This window comes from Bombus affinis, chromosome 14 (assembly GCF_024516045.1).
Source record: "Bombus affinis isolate iyBomAffi1 chromosome 14, iyBomAffi1.2, whole genome shotgun sequence".
NCBI classification, from domain to species: Eukaryota; Metazoa; Arthropoda; class Insecta; order Hymenoptera; family Apidae; genus Bombus; species Bombus affinis.
The window spans coordinates 3,343,524-3,361,036 of NC_066357.1; the positions used below are offsets into that span (position 1 = coordinate 3,343,524).

At 41.3% G+C, this 17,513-nt stretch overlaps 2 protein-coding genes across 2 annotated transcripts in view; one reads left to right on the forward strand and one right to left on the reverse strand.

Moving 5' to 3' along the window:
- LOC126924393 (alpha-2B adrenergic receptor-like) overlaps positions 1-12,527 on the forward strand; it is a 127,378-nt gene extending 114,851 nt beyond the window's left edge. Inside the window, exon 3 of the mRNA XM_050738827.1 lies at positions 351-12,527. Coding sequence (XP_050594784.1) covers positions 351-944 — 594 coding nt within the window. The 3' untranslated portion in view covers positions 945-12,527. The remainder of the gene's footprint in view (positions 1-350) is intronic.
- LOC126924390 (putative aminopeptidase W07G4.4) overlaps positions 1-17,513 on the reverse strand; it is a 213,603-nt gene that overhangs the window by 193,505 nt on the left and 2,585 nt on the right. The window lies entirely within an intron of this gene.

The window sequence follows — 17,513 nt, forward strand, 5'->3', positions numbered from 1 at the left end:
GTACCGAGATCGAATCTATCCTATACATGTCCGTTTCTCAGAATCTTTACTTTATTCTGTTGTTTATAAATACGAAACAGTTGGTATCGTCGGAAGCTTCTTGTACCAGTAAGGTGCATATTGTAAAACTATGCATTGGAATAGCTTAGATTGGTAATGGCTATTTAGGCGGTTTAGAAACCACATTGATCAACTACACGAATTGAAAAGTATAGAGAAGCGACGATGTTACAAACACTTGTTTATATTTACCTCAGAGTTTTCATTACATCATTTATCGTTTAAATTATCGTTGAAACGATCCTTTTCAAATAACGACGATTAAAACGCTGTACAAATCTGTTGGACAGGTGACGATCCCAGTCCCGGTGCAGAAGAGCAACCTGAAGGCAACGCTGTCAGTAAACGGCGACGGCCAATCGAGCGTGCCATCGCGATGCAGGGCGCCTAGCGTCGGCATCGACGTCGACATGGTGTCAGAGTTCGACCCGTCGTCGTCGGACAGCGGCGTTGTATCCAGGTGTGCCGTGGTGAAGCCTTTAAAGCTTCGTCTCTGCCAGCCCATCTTCGGTCGTAGGAATCTGGGCAAGCTCAGAAGAGAGCACGGGGACGGAGGACGCACGTCTGGCAAAGATGACTCGGGCGTAGAGTCAAAATCGTCGAAACCGCGGGACCCGGAGAGAGAGAAGAGGAGACTGGCGAGAAAAAAAGAGAAACGAGCCACTCTGATACTCGGTTTCATCATGGGCAGCTTTATCGCCTGCTGGCTGCCATTCTTCGTCCTTTACATCGCGAAACCTTTGTTCCCTCACGTCGAAATACCCACGCAGGCGTTCGTGATCGCGTTCTGGCTCGGCTACATGAACTCTGCCCTGAACCCCTTCATTTACACCGTCTTCAACAAGGATTTCCGGCGCGCGTTTCGCAGGATACTGTTCAAATAATCCCGTCGTCCCTGGACGAACGTTCTCGAACGGGATCCAGGTAACACGAATGAAAATCGATCGGCGAATACATCGCCTTTGCGAAGTGGAACATCGATGGAAGGATCGGACAAGAACGCTTGAACAGATATCTTTACTGCGATAAGTTAGGAGAACGACACGACGAAGGTGTTTATGCGCAAGAGTCTTGGGAAATTCGGATGCGACTGTAAAAACTCTCGCGGGACGCTTCCTTTGGAATGTAAACTCGGTGAAATTCTAAACTCGGTTCGTGTCTAATGTGGCCTCGGAGACGGGCGCACCGAGAATTTCCTCGTCCATGCAGTTCGAGGATAACAATTTTCCGGGAAGAAATCATGAGAAAGTTGACAAATTCGATAGCCCGTTTTGCCAGTGATGGCCATGAATCCTCTACACTCTACGAGATGTCGTGAACTATCGGTGTGTTTCAGCAACAGCTGCTGCCTCTCCCTCGATCGGATACAACTTCCGACTGGTTGTCGATTCAACATGACACCAAAGAAGACAGATGGAACTTCGCGACAGCCAACGATACAGATTCGAGAACTACGGCTGCATCGTGATTTTAAACTAATTATATCGAAGGGAGGAACGCGTGAAAAGTGTCAGAGACGTTTTCTTTTTTGCTCGACAGAGACGAATTATTGGTCGCGATGATCGCGACACGATTCGTGGGTTCTCTGTATCCCGCCTCCGAGGAATCGGATCTTTTCGTCGAAGCCACCTCGTCATCGTTCTTCGTCAGAATGGAAGAAAATTGGGCGGGGACGGGGGTGTACCTGCGGCATTCTTCCTTCTCCGAGTTCCTTGGACAGACGGCACACGGTCCGATTGTAAATTAAAAATCGCGACAATCCACTTACTATCGATGTACGTGAATGTAGATATGTATAGCATACGTGTATGTGTGTATATAATATGGCCGTCGCGAGCGGCTCGTCCGGAAAGTTTCTGTTCTTTGATATTCACGTAGGTGACTAAGAAAGGAACACCTTGCATGTTCGCTTGATTTCGTTTCGAAATTACCTGCTATTCGATTCGTGAGCAGTGTAAGAGATGGAAAATTTTCCGAAGCACGAGCTACCGAATACAAAGTTTCTTCTAGGAAGGCAAAATAGCAGTGTGTCGAAAATTGAAAGAGAAAAATAGACGGAAAACGAAGGGAAGGGAAACTGAGAGTTCTGATGCTTCGCTACCATGTTTCGCACGACGTGGAACGAAAACTTTCGGAACGGGCTGTGGCATACGTTGCGCGTGTAATAATACGTAACTGTTCTACGATATTATATACGCACATCGGCACACGATCGCAGGAAGGACGAAGATCTCGAAGCGAGCACAAATTCACGAGAGACGTGATCGGAATGATCGTTATCGGACAAATAAAACGAAAAAAAAGCTAAAACGAAAGGAGCGTGTTTCCTATTAAATAGGTATACATCGTTTTATCAATAGGATCGATACACGGCTACGGTTTAATCGTGTAATCGTTTAATCACGACAGTTTTTTCGAATTCTATCGATTTAAATAAACGGTAAGGATGCTGAAAACGTAACGATACGTATTATTATAAAAAAAACGTAGAAGTTTCTCGAGTTTAAAAATCAAATGAAAGAAGAACGGAGATGCAAGGGAAGAGAGAGGAGATACGGGGAAACGATCGCTTTGTACGACGTACGGTCAATGGGAATAGAATTCGCACGACAGCAAGGATAAAAAGTAGGATGTAATGCTTGCAATGTCAAATTTCTGTTTGTTCGGCTTGAAATATTAAATTTGATTACGCTACACCCTGGTGAAACCGCGATTAAAGATGAATGCACAGCTTTATTTGTTTATTGGTGACGCGCGAAGCCAACATAGAACCCTATGCGGTTTCAATTATTATGCGGCTTTACGCAATGTTTGCGCACCGGGGTGCCAATTCGCGATCAGCTGCTTTATAATTTAACGCTTGCCAACCTCACCGAGGCACCGAATCCGCTCTCAAAACCGATCAAACCGGTTCGAAACTTACCACCCCCTTTTATCCGAGCGCACGCCAGTTTTACTTAATCGATAGCTGCGCGCCACCGGTGTACGCGATATTTTTCTAACTCTTTCTTTCTATCGATTAGATTTGCTATGTAATTTCTATCGAAAGAGAAAGTTGTATTCGTATTCATAAATACGATTTACAGGTATCGGGACATTCACCAAAAATAAGATAAACCTCAGGAACGATTGGAAAATTACTAAAATCTCTGATTATATCAACAACTGTTATCCAGTTCCAAGAGACGTCCTAATACTTATGAACTTATTTAAGGATATTTTTCAGAATTGAAATCGCAGGAAACGACAAGATGTTCAAGTTATGTGAAATATTTTACGCGAATCTGTATTGAGAAATGTTGGCACGCCTATCTGTCTAGCAACGAATCGAAACAAATCAAAGAGCGGCAAAAACGTTGCTCGTAAATCGAAAGTGGCCCATCCATCGGAACAAATTTCGAAAAACAATTTCCACCGATAGCATTCAATCTGGTCTCTCTATTTCGCAGATTAAAGATCATCCCCGCAGTCTGACCGCGAGAAACTCGAATAAAAAATTACTTTCGGGCTTCTGTACCGAGACCGAGGATCGAAATCCGACTATTTTTGGTCGGGGATTAAGAGTTAAGAGCCAGCATACGTTTCACATAACCGACACACCTGCACCGAACTCTCTTTGCTTCCAATCGGTCTTTTACAACTTTCAGAATAACATTTCTGTTCAACAGCGGAAAATGTGTTTTAGAAAACGATTCCTATTCAAATCGACCAGTTCATTCGTCGATCGACGTAATATCGAAAATATTTGGAGTGAAAATACCATATGTGAAAATTACCAAAATTAAGAATTCATATTTTTTTCATAGATTGCGACGATGCACATTTTAATGATATTTCGTGCAATATACGAATGAAAGCTTTCATTTTGTTTCATTTCGATTCCGCTGATGCAAGTTTTACACTTCAGCTCTTTCTATTTTCAGTATGTATATTTTTTTATCAAAAATATCTTTCAAGTTCCAATTTTTAAAAGTTCTGTAGTTCAGTGTATAAAACGAACAGTTCAAAATCAGAGATATCTTTCCTATACCTTTCATTTCTTTCATCTCGGCATAGGTTCAATATTATACCCTAGTTACCGATAGCTACAGCGTACAAACTAAAAATTTCCAAGAAAATCACGCGCGATGTTCCAAATAAAAGATAATTTCAAGAATGAAATGCTTTCCACGTAACATTTATCCCTAGCGCGCGTTTCAAACTAATTTACGAATTAGCCGCAACCCCTTTATAGCCAGGCTGTACATATGTCACGTGTGCACGCATCTACGTGACACGCAACGCGCTACAACGATAAATCAATAAAGCGTATATACGTGTGGTCTGTAGTATGCGATACACGCGTGTGTCTGGCTTTCTCGCATTAATTCTGTCTCTCTCCGACCAAGCTCCACGCATTAAGGGTGAACTGGGGCAAAGTGTCGGGGGAATAGACGAACAAGACAGTCTCTCGAGTGTACAGAACCAATAAGAGGCGCGCTGATAAGATTGCAACGTTCATGCGACGGATTATTAGCATAGCCGAGATCGATGGACCGTGTACACACGGATACACGTACCACATAATATACCGTATATGCGTTTTTCCAGCCGGATTTTTGCTTATGAAAGGGTTAGGAAATCGACGGTTTTGATGGATCGATCGTACATTAAACAACGCAGGTTGATGCATCCTTGATGATTATTTGAATCGGCCGCAACGAGGTGCAAACGCAACGTTTGCACAGCCAACTATCGAGCGGTTTACGTGGAAAGCTATGAATAAAAGCGGACAAGACTTTTGACATGGTTGTTACAAATTGATTTCGACCGGCTGGAGGAACCTGATGCGCATTTGTTATCTGGCTATCTTAGTCGCGTTCCGCGCCGATATTAGCATGTAAAATTAAACGAAATACCAAACCTTGGAAAAACGAATATGTGTTCGTTACGATATTTGTTTCCTTGACTCGGTTTCACCCTTCGATAATCCGAGATCCATCGGTCGCGGGGAACAATTTCGCGTCGATCGCAACCTCGTGCAATCCCATCTCGAAATATTACAACGCGTACCTTGTAACATGAAATCCTGTATTAGACGGTCGGCTGGATCCTTGAGAATTTATCGTGCACGAAATAAAAGGACTGGAGATGCTGTCGTAAGATACTATGTTCTCGAACGCGTAAACGGAAGCCAGAAATGGATACACATAACCGAGTGGAATTTACGTTCTAACCGAGAGGTCGGATGCTCGGTAATATTTCAGACGATCAAACATCGATACAGGGCTCCCTGCTGCTTTTTCCTTCTTTCGCTCTTTCGTCTCGTTATCGCTGATATCCAATACGTTCGTCTCTTTTCACGATCTATTGATCTCGGGCCACGTTTCTGATCTCCATCTAGAAAATCGTCGAGGTTGGAGAGACACAGAGCAATCTCGAGAACTTGTGCCTTTTCCTCTCCTGTCTTTTTTCTTTTTCTTTTTTTTTTCGTTGTTCTCCAGAAACCTTGCTCTATTCGATACCGTGAAAATTCCTCATCGAACGCTCGCCGTGTTTCCCCGAAAAGCGAGATCGACCGAAGATCATCGATCTCTTTGCCAAAGTGGCACGGAATCGAGACACACGCAGCAATAGGAAAGAATAAATGAATCGTCGAACGTTTCTCCTCGTCGTTAGTTTCAAAGTTAATTAGATCGATATAAGATGTAAGCAAAAGTTCGGACAGCGAGATTCGACATTTTCCTGTAAACGAGTTACTTGTAAGATAGTAAGATTAAGTCGATTCGGATGAGACTAAATAATAAAATGTAAGAGGCGTGTGCTTGGCGTTGGCAAACGCTAAGATGAAAATTGCAAAAGAGGGAAATACCGTGAATCCGTAAAATGCAACGTACTAAGTAATTACGATAACGTACTGTCGTTTACCATTAATATCGTTAATGAAATTACGTGTACGCGGCGATCTTGCCTTAGGCGGTCGACCAAATTTTTTGCAAACCAAATTTTTCCATGAATCTCTCTGTGTGTCAGTAATTAATTACCTTACCATACGTACACACGATGTTAACTTAAGCTGTAAGCATAAGAGAAATTTACCAACGTTAGAAGCAAAAGACCTAAATCGTGCGGAGATTTTGAACGAATGATATACGAAGAACGAAAACGACGAAGAACGATCTCGAAGGACTGGTGTAAAGAGAGAAGCAAGCTAAACGATGTTTAAAATAAAAAAAAGAAACCGATCATTCTAATTAATATTACGCTCGTACCGTCTCTGAACCTAAGCGACACGCAACACGTTGTCACGGGATTAAAATAATAAATTAACGAAGACACGATACTTTGTATTTATACACGTTGTATACAGATATGTATATTGTTACTAATATTATTCTTATTATTATCAACAGATTACCATTATTCTTATTATCGCCATTATCATTCTCGATTCTTATTACCATCGATCATTCTTACATATTAAATAATCCAGCGTTGCCGTAGGGATCGAACGATCTATTTTAATTATTATTTCTACTCGACGAGCGGCACTACTCCTTTGTCTGCTCGAGATTTTGAAGTAGAGCGAGATCGTTCGTTATATCCACCTCGCTGATAACGCTGCTAACAATCTATTTACCCGATTCCAATCAAACTTTTCCAAAAATATCTCTGGCATCCAAGCGGCGACGAACGGACCACCAAGAGCGACGAGATGCATCCAGTAGATTTACAGACACTTTTATCGTTAGATTCATCTTACGAGAACGCAAACTTCCGAGATTCATCCTTGTCCGTGGAAAACCAGGCGAACTGGTATATTTCTCTTCGAATCACCGACTAAAAACTTGGATTAATTATCCCGATAACCTAGTCTCATTACTCATCCCGTTGTTTTCCTCTCTCCAACTTTTGTAAACTCATAAAATTACAGCCGGATAATACACCATTAATAGTACGTTGATTCGAAAATTTCTGCAAACTAAACGCAGTCAATTGACATTCCACCGCGTTAAATGTACGATAACTGCACGCCTTTCAAACACGTACACACACCGTCGAGCTCGTAATTAATTCGAGCATTTTCCATTTCCGTGCCTCTTTTTAAGACCCACCTACTCTATTTACGATTTCAATTATCACTGTGATACCGGACCGCTTAAAAACAATTTCCCATTTAATACCAAAGCCTCCGAAGCATGATGCATTGTTTCGTTCTTTAAAATGTCATAGGCATCGCGAATTAATTTATTTGCTGATTTATTCACCTACCGCGCCACTATCCTATGCTCTACCGATATTCTAACAATTATAAAAACAAATTTTTCATTCGTGATTAATCACACGACGAAATAACCCGAACGATCTCGCGCTGGGCGCCGCGAAACGATCTCTATCGATAATATTGGAGCAATGAAATCACTGTGATATCACTAAAACGCTTTCAAGGTGTGTGTTGGAATCGACAATTATCGCCACGCTTGCCGGGCTCAGCGTGGCTAAGTTTCCAATAAATTAAAAGTGGCAGAAATGGAATTAGATATTTGAGGGAGGGAGATGAGAGAGAGAGAGAGAGAGAGAGAGAGAGAAAGAGAGAGAGAGAGAGACAAAGAAAAAAGAGATGATTTATGGTATCGATTATCGTAAATTATTGTAAATCATATTGTATTGTATATACGTATACATACTTATACATAATATATAAATATACACATAGAGTACATTACGGATGACTACTAATATCATTAAAGATTACTATGATCGTATTACCGTCATTGTTAGCCGACACTATTATCGATGCAACAAGTTCTACTGTCTAATAGCGTTGATCGTCTGTCGCGGAGAGAGCGAGAGAGAGAGAGTGCAGCCTACGCAAGATCAAAACCGAACACGAAACTATAATACAACGGCCGAATGATATCGGGTCGTTTCCGAACGATTGTTTTATTGTGCATAGGAAACCATATATCCGGAAGGGATCTCGTTTCCGGTTCGTTCCGATTTTTCTTCGATCTAGTAACGTTTCTATATATAAGCGAACACACGGTTTTCTTCGACTTTATCATCGATCGTCGTAGAGAAAAAGAAACGTTAGGACAAGAAAAAGAATCTGAAAAAGCGTTGTAGTAGTCTATTTGAAAGGGCAGTTGCAAATTCTATCTAGAGACAATAGCGAGAACGCGATTAAACGAAACGCGAACTTGTCAGTGGCCGAGATAACCGGAAGGGCGATCATTGCGAGGTGATAAACCGCGACGATATTAAAGCCCGTTGAAAGCACGCGGAATGCCTCGTTCTACGCGACACTTCCATATGAAATTTTAGCGAGAGGATTCGCTGGCGTTTCCACCTCTGCGCGAAACGTGCGTTTCATTCGCCGTTCGAATACATCTCGAGGCAATCGAAAAACAATTTTCTTCCATCGTAGTGATCGCTCTTCGAACCAGCTTGGGTGCGTGACAATGAACGGAATCAGCGCTCTTATTCTTTACTCTATGAACATCGCTCGGCGTGCCTCGGTCCGAGAATAAATCGTGCAAATCAACCGAAGCAAGATTACGTGGCGTCAAAGAGATAATTTAATAATTTGCCAGTCGGAGATAATGAAATTTTAAGCAGGATACAATTATCCCACCGGTTAATATTCATTATATTTAATCACGCTCCATCGATGCTCGTTTTAATCCGATCCGTATACAGTGGCAATTACGAATTGTTACTTACGAATTTACATCGATTTTCGGATCGAGGATTTCACGCGTTGCGATCAGAACGATTGAAATTCGTCGGTTTAAATCTTTAATTTGAAACTTGCGAATATCAACGAGTTGTCACGACGATTATCAAGGCCATAAAATAAACATCTACTGATCACTCCGAAAATGCTTGAACAATCAGACGAAGAATGGTAATACCGATCACACCGCTAAACGAATACTTTCGTTCGCGGATCTCTCGTCATCCCTTCGACCTTTCTGCTTGAACGCGAGGTCATGTCGCTTCGGATCGATGTGCAAACGATACCTCGTTCCAGCTCTATTCTAAGCTACTACTAATTCGCGTAGAACGGGGTACGAAACAGTACCAACGATTTTCTCGTCGTTATTCGAGAATGCACGAACTCCACGAGCCAGATTCTAACGTAAATCAAAATCTCCAATTCCCTATATATCCACGCTAAGAGGCATCGATCATCCTATCGCCTATATCGAACAGGCGTGACTTTCGTTTTTATTTTTTAACTATGTATGTATGTACGATTGCGAGAGCGATTTATCTTCGTAGTTAAAAACACACAAAGCTTTCGTCGTGAACGCGACGACTAATTGATCTCGATACTCGTTGTTTAGCGATTAATTGTAACGTTTCGAACGGAACACCATCGACTCGTTCATCCGATACTCGCTGCGTTTACCGCTAAGAATACAACAGGCTGCACAATTAACCGAATAATTCAACGTGACTGAATCGAATTTTTGTACCGTTCTTTTTATTCCATCTCGTTTCTCTCTTAAAGCACGCGTGGATTCTCGACAACGATCCCGCGACTGTACGCAGCAATAACGTCAGCCTATTTCGTAAAGCCACACCAAAAGTCAGACCAAAAGCAAGTTCAGCCTGAAGAAGCGTGCGCCGAGTCTGTAAAAACGTAGCTTCGTAATTTTTCCGTTAGAATGTCCCGTTTTTATTACACGCTGCGTAAAAATCCGTGTTTCCATGTAATATCGCTCGCGAGAAACTGTCGAAGAGATTTAAGTTCCTAATTAGAATACTTCTCCCATTAAAATTCCAAGTTTCCAAATATTTCTCGAAATACTCTCGATCGGGCGTAAATAAACACGGGTTCTTACACAAACATACACTGTCATGCACGCACGAAGTGTACACAACGAGACACTGTATACACCGGCAGAATACCGAGAAGCGAACCGCGTAAACGCAGAAACAAAAGAATCGTTCCGTTTCGGAAAAATGATAAAAGAAAACGAGGAAGAGGAAAAACACAGAAGAGAGAGTCTCGATAGGCGCAGAATTCGTTTTACGTCAAGTTTAATCTATAAAAGTCTTCCATTCCTTCCTCAACGTGTATTCGTCTACGTATTCGGCTGATTGGTTACGGACGTAGAGCGCACAGTGATATAGCGTGATTTCTGGAAACGGTAGAGGCCGAGCACTGACGGATCACCGGTTCTCGACGCGAGTTCCTCTCGAGATGACGCCACCAAAAACCGATCGATTCCACTGGACTGGCAGATATCGAAAGCGTAATCGCGCGTGTCCTCGTCCGCCAAACATTTACCACCCTTAATTTAGTAACTCACTGCGATACGGTTGAATTTCAGCCAGAAACGGTTTAACAGTAACGCTCTCGCGCGAAACATGCGAACAACGCGTCGTTTAAACGCGTTAATTACATTTCGACGTTTAAATACTTTCGTCCGATTGCGTGCACGCACACAGATAGGCATAGAATAAGAGAGAAAACAAAGGGAACGACGAGAGAGAGAGAGAGAGAGAGAGAGAGATATGGTTGGATGATCGAAAATCTCGCTGGGCTACGATTAAAAAAAAAAAAAAAAAAAAAAAAGAAAAACACATGGCGGAGAAACTAATTCCAGCCAGCGTGTAATCGAATCAGAGGACCAGTTTTCGATTGCAATTTTCCACCCTCTAAAGGGAGACAATAACGCTCCGAGGAATATAATGGATTTTATACAGAAACTCCAGTCCACGGTGCTCTTTAATTCGTTTGTGGTACAGCCGAGAAACACGAAAGAAAGAAGGTATATATCTAGTTTATTCGTTAAGGAAGTTCGTTCTTATACAACGAAGTTGTAATTCGCGCTCGAGAAAAATCAAGCGACATCCTCCGGACGTTCGTCGACTTCGATAATAATAATAATATTACAGCGAAACTTTCGACCGTCCGCGACACATTTCCGCTTTGTTCCGTTCTCTCTGGTCGAAAATTTCACGGAATTTCTACACCAACAGGAATTTTCGACGCGTCTCCGTTCGAGATTAAACCGTGCCCGTTCTCACGGTTCTTCGTGCATATGGAAATGAAACAACACGAGCACGCTACATTTTTGAAGAACGTAGGCTACTTGTTGCTTCGTAGGGAACGCGTAAACTAATAAAATAATGGCCAATAAAATTTCTGCTGAAAATTTAACAGGCGAAGATACGAGAACGGGTTCTGGGCCGCGTTACGATCACGAAACTCCTGCGAATAATCGAGCCAAGTATCCGCGAGGCGAACGGATAAAAGTCGAAAAGCCCGAAAGTGTCGATACAGTATGCTGATCTTTTGCTTGTTTGGAAGAACAGGGCAGGGGAGAACAGAACTCTCGCTATTGTTTTGTCGCGAACCGGAGTTCCGTTGCGAATTGGATAAGGTCGTTATAAGACGTGGTCAATGAAACGAGAAAGAAAAGAAAAAGGAGACTCGCGTTGCTCGTGTTTGGAGCTCGCCGATTTTTGCTCGTCCTCTCCGTTTGGCCGGGAAATGCTTATCGCGGATATCAGAGACGCCGGTTTCTCTCTTGCGTGGTCGGTAGGTCGAAAAGCGTTTAAGAGAAAAGAAAGGAGAAACGAAAACTGGCAAACGATCGTAGAATATTTCGTTCGGAATAGCGTGACAAAAAAGGAGAAGTAGTGAAATGGAGGCAATAATATTGAATGTGTCTTTTAAGGAGAAAACCGAAGCAACTTTCTGTACAGTTGTAATCATTTTATGATTGTTTATGTGATAATCGTTGCGTTGTACATAAAATACGATATCGCCTTAGTTTTTCGAATATTCAAACGATGTACAGGTTTACGTGGATTTTATCTAGATAAAAAGGTTCGAACGATCTTGTTGAGATTGATTTCACTGTATATCGAGATGTTATAGCGATTCTATAGTATGTATAATATAAAGTATAAATATTGTAATAATTTCTTCGAAATTTCTCCGAGAGCGAAGGAGAGATCCGGAGAGGATAAAAGGAGAATAAGAGGTCTGCTAGAAACTATCGGAGTGCGAAAGGTAAAAAACTCGTTCTCCAAAAACTGGCACGAGAAAACAGGTACTTCGCAGAGCACGAGCTGCTCATAGCGTCTGAAAGGAAAGAAAGTCTAGTTTATACGACGTGGGAAGGGAGAGAGAACAGGAAAGACAGTAACAAAGAGGGTAATAATTAAACGAGCAAGTGGAAATAAAATACAAAATGAACGGAAGTATCAAACAGCTTTACCGATCTACGTTCGCTATGCCGTTGTGCTCGAAATGCCTGTTTTTGCAGAAATCCTGGAGGTTCGGTCTATCGATTGAGTCCGTTCGATCGATCGTCGTCGAGGATCGACTCGAACGATCGATCGTTCGTCGGTGAAACCGTTAAGAAGGTCAAGGAATACGAGTACTACGATGTATACTGGCATTAAACGAAAGGAACTATCAGTACATTACGACTTTGTTTTATAAAAGAAAGATGAAAAACGAATCGACCCGTGTTCTCTTTTCTAATACCCTCTACTCTTTCTGTTTTATACGATCATAGTAACAATAGTCGTTTCTTGCATCTTGTTAATTAACACTAAAATTTCCAACGATTAAAATACTATAAAACTCGAGCCGAAGAAATCAAAATGAAGGATGAGGAACAAGCTCCTGTTCATATATTTTACAAAAAATCAGTCAAACGTTCAAAAATTAAATTTCTACGAAAAATGTCGAATTGGTTTAATTATTCTAGTATTTCTAGCGTTAGATTTATTTTGTATTTTTTCTATTTACTTTTCCTAGACTGAATTTAGAAGAATAAGGATCTGCTACGTTTCTCTCAAGTACCAGAACAGGTAAGTATTGCTACAATTCAGAATTCAGAAATTTGTCAAGAAAAATATTAATTAGTAAAGAGAAAGTGCTTTAACCTTTTGCGCCAATACGTAGACATGGATTTATGAAAGTTTAAATAAAGCTTCCTATAATAACTTATAACAGAGTTCAGAACTAACAGAACTTCTGATAATTTTGGCGCAACGAAATTCCGCTTAACTTCTTCGAAATATCGGGGCCGAGTTTTAAACAATAGTCATACTCGAAAGTTGTTAATGACAGTTTCAGATAAGCCATCGCCGAGGTTACATCGAGCAACCATTAGATCGTCATTCAACGTCGGTATCGAGAGTAGGATGGAAGAAATAAGACTTTAACCATTAATTTGCTAGTGAATACGATAAAATCTCATGTGATTTCCTTAAAATTTCATTCTTCTTTCCGTTCCAATCTTATCGTTTGAATCTTGAATCAATTCCCAATTGCTTGCAACCTTGAACATTTTCAGTTCTTTCCTTCAGTTCTCTCAACAAAACAACAATTTTCTTTCTATAGATACGCTCGTCAACGAATCCAACCGAATCTCTACGACCTCGCGCACAAAAAGTCAGCTCATCTCGACGAAAATATAATAAATATATGATAAAAAGTGTAGCGAACTCGCTCGTACTGCGCTGTATATAAGGATCAGAGAATTGGAAAGGCAAAGATACTCCGATAGTCCGTGCGAATCCACTCTGGAATAGAATGCAATTCCACACTTCGATTTCTCTGGACCCATTGTGATGATAGTGGAGTAGACCGATTTCCACGAGCGTAAGCGAGCGTCAATCCGATTGGCCTCCGAATGAGTTTCGACTTACCCTGTGTATCGCGGTATCTGTACGCGCGGCACGAGCTTCCAAAATGCCGGATGTACGCATTCCTTAAGCTGATCGAATAGTAAAAAAGTATAAATACTGCTTCCAATCAATCCATGAACGATATCCTTACGATTATATCCGTAGAATGTCTAAAAGAATCAGGTAATATAAGCAGCAGTCATATTAAAACCTACAAATTTCTGGTATAACTTCATTTAAATAATAGGTGTCTCGTAACATTATCTACCTTAATGAAAAACCCTATGGTACACTTGTAGCGGCACATGAGCTACAGGACAATTCGAGCTACGCTGTTGTTTTGTCTCGGAGTACCAATATCGTTAGGATATACATAATGTAATAATAAACCAACTCTGGACAAAACAATGTCGCCGCTACGTGTAAGTGTCAAACAAAGGCGAATGGAAACTTATCGGTACCCCCTCGATCAGTATAAATAAACGAACACGATCGTAAGGTGGCCGGTTTTTCAGTCTCCGTCTCGAGCGGTTTTATCAGTGATCAATACACAGTCTTTAGCGAATCTACGGTTGACTCTGTATTTATAATTATTTTAAAATATATTTGACGGTTCCAACATCGAGTAATCTCGTCATTTAAACTATCACACGACCAACCATCCTCCACAAATTTATTTAGAAATTCGCTCGGTTCAATTATCCACCGAACTAATTAGAGACGTGCATTATTATTTATTAAGGTATCTATAAGCCATTATTTAGGATACCACGAAATAAGCTATGTCTATCCCGATATTCTCTGAGATTCGAATCAACTTTATCTAAGAGGTGGCATCGGGCACGCAAGAACTCCAGTGCACCATTATTCCGTGAATACGGAGCAATATCATCTCAGCAATAACGATTTGGGTCGCGAAAGCCGTGGCTGTGAACCGACTACGTTTGGTTCCCGATTGATTCACTTGTCTTGATTCCCGCGTACTTTGAGTACAATGCAACATAACTGAGAACACGTATATCTCGACTTAGGGGTGGGATGAGAAGGCGGTTGCTAGAGATGGAAGGAGCATCGCTGTTGAAAGGGATACCTTGCGGTGAGCTCACAATCGGTATCGATTCGAGGTCATTAATGTCGGTCTATTCTGCTGTTCTGAGTGGATTAGCGACGATCTGCTGTGGTTATTCGTAACTGACGAAATTCATAATTAATTAAAATTATATTTAGATTTTCCTCGATACGATATCGTACTTCTTACTACCGCGTAATCTCTCTTGAAAATTAGTTAATGCCATTACAGAACTTTATTTGATATGTCTACAGTAGTTACAAAAAGTATTAGCACTCCATTATATTTATTATGAAATTTAGTTAATTAAACGCAAATATATCTAATTAGATTTATTAATCTTTACGATACGCTCAGTATGCTTCATTTTCAAAGACATACAATTTTGTTATGATAAACGATCGATAAACGGCCAAAGTGTTGACAAACGTATGCCTCCTAATTAATTCTCCCTTGCGGTATCCTTTGGAGAAAGAGAGAGAAACCTAGTTTCCCATTGGAGCTGGCCAACGTGAAAAGCATCGGAATACTAATCGGCAAAGAACGCAGCTTGGAATGTCGGATGAATGTGAATTCCTACGTGCAAATGAGATTGGCCGTCGCGGGGCTGCAAGCAAACGTGTTATTGGAAAAGATTCTAACGACAGGATCGAAGGCATCCCATTCGACGATCGACAGGCCAGTCAACAAAGGAACACGAGAAAGTAACGGACAAAGGGGAAAGGATGAGTGGGTGGAAACGTTGGAAAGAAACGAGCGAGACATAATGAAGGGAAGGAAGTGAATCCTTAAGAGGGCAGTAGACGAACAAAGGATATCTCGATTCGGTTTCGAGAATGTCGTAGAATGAGTTATCCAACGGCGAGGATGGAAAGCGAGCCAAACGAAATCAACGCAACGTTAATTAGTCAAGACGAAGGTACGACACGGACATTGAGACGCAAATGAAATTTACCGCCGAGTCGATGCGGATCCGGCAAATTTCCTCTAGCACTTAACGTTACTCTCGGAATGGAATTAAACGTCCGGCTGAACTATCAGGAAAGATCGGGGAAATTTGAAAATCGGTCTCGATCATTCGTAATGGAATCACGATATCAAGCGTTAACTCGTTTCCTTCGCTACTATCAACAGTTCGGATTCGCCTTTTAAAGGGATTCAGTTCGATAGAGAGTTTCGCGCGAAGGTTCGTAGGTGGTAAGAAAATAAAAACAGTGCGAATGAAAAGAACAATAAACGTACGAAAAGAAAACAACGAGGATGGTAAAGAGAATAGACGACGATGTTCCTATCTTCCGATGGACCGAAAAACTGACGTATCGCACCGACCGAGGATATGGAATGTTTGCAAAGTAAATTTGGCTGAACGCGAAAGAAGAGGACAACTCGATTTCGAGTTTTAATCCAATTCCTCGCACCCTAGGGCTTTCAAACACATCGCGTCTCCCTTCATCCCTGATCGTTCCTTGTTGACTCGCTATATTCTTCCTTGTTCAGTCATCCTTTCTCCCTTCTCCATTTCCTGTCTCACCATTTACCAGGCATCTGTATTCCTGACCCGCGGAAATATTCGCTCCGAAGGAACCCAGCAACAGTCTCTCCAGCGACTATAACTCTCCTCGCATCGACTAGCCCACGTTCACCTTGCAAACACGTTTACGTAACCGTGGCCGCACACGCACGTACTCACATGGCCACGTATACATCCCACCAACTAAGGATTTTCTGGATCAGAGGCACGAAGAGAGAGAAACGAAGTTTCAAGTCGACTCTATTGCCAACACCGAATCTCTGGACAAAGGGAAAATACTGGGAAAATGTCGTTAGCGAAGAAGGGTATCATCGTAAAGGTAAGGCACGAGAAGGTGAAGCCATTCAGAACAGAAGCGTGGGATTTGTTGCAAGAAAGCAAAGTGTAGGATTTGCCCAGAAATAGAAAACTGGCTTCGATGTCTGATCCAGGTATATGCTTGAACATGGGCAAGAAGATTCTTTGCTTGTTACGAAGAAACAGAAACAAATTGTTCGGCAGCATGAAGGACGAACGGAAAGGAATAGAAAGGAATAAAGTGTGAAGTATGGAGAACGATATTGCGAGATATAACTTGCGATACCATAAGCAAGAATATCATTAGCGAAGAAAATATTTTCTGCAGATTTCCACACTCGAACAGAATGGTTGATACTGAAAGTATCTTGTGTTCATACATGTGTATATAGCGAACGAGTTGTATATAAATGGTAATTTGGTAATAAATGGTAATGGAAATCAATGTGATTACTTAAAAAGTAAAAAAGGAAACGATCTGTATGAATATGTAAGTCAAGCAAACTCTTTAGAAAAGAAGTTTTTATTGTTGACCACAGAGAAGGATAATTGGAATTGGGTGGTTTACGCGCGATTGAACAAAAGAAAGGAATTATTCATGACGGTTTGATGGGATATTTCTGACGCATGGCCTCGTTAAAATGACGTATTTCGTTATCGACGCGACACAGTGCGTAGAGGTGTGAAAATGTACCGAGTGGAAAGCGGATATTTATACCGGTCGAAATAAATCAACGGATTGATCCCAACTTTGATTACACTGTTCGTCCACGCATGGACCTATACAACCAATCCATTGATCCAAGTGCAATACTAACGCGATAATTTTTCATTCAAGTATGCTCCTATATATTCAAATATCCTATACGCCTTGAATTTATGAAAAATATTATTTTCCATTCTCTTTTGAAT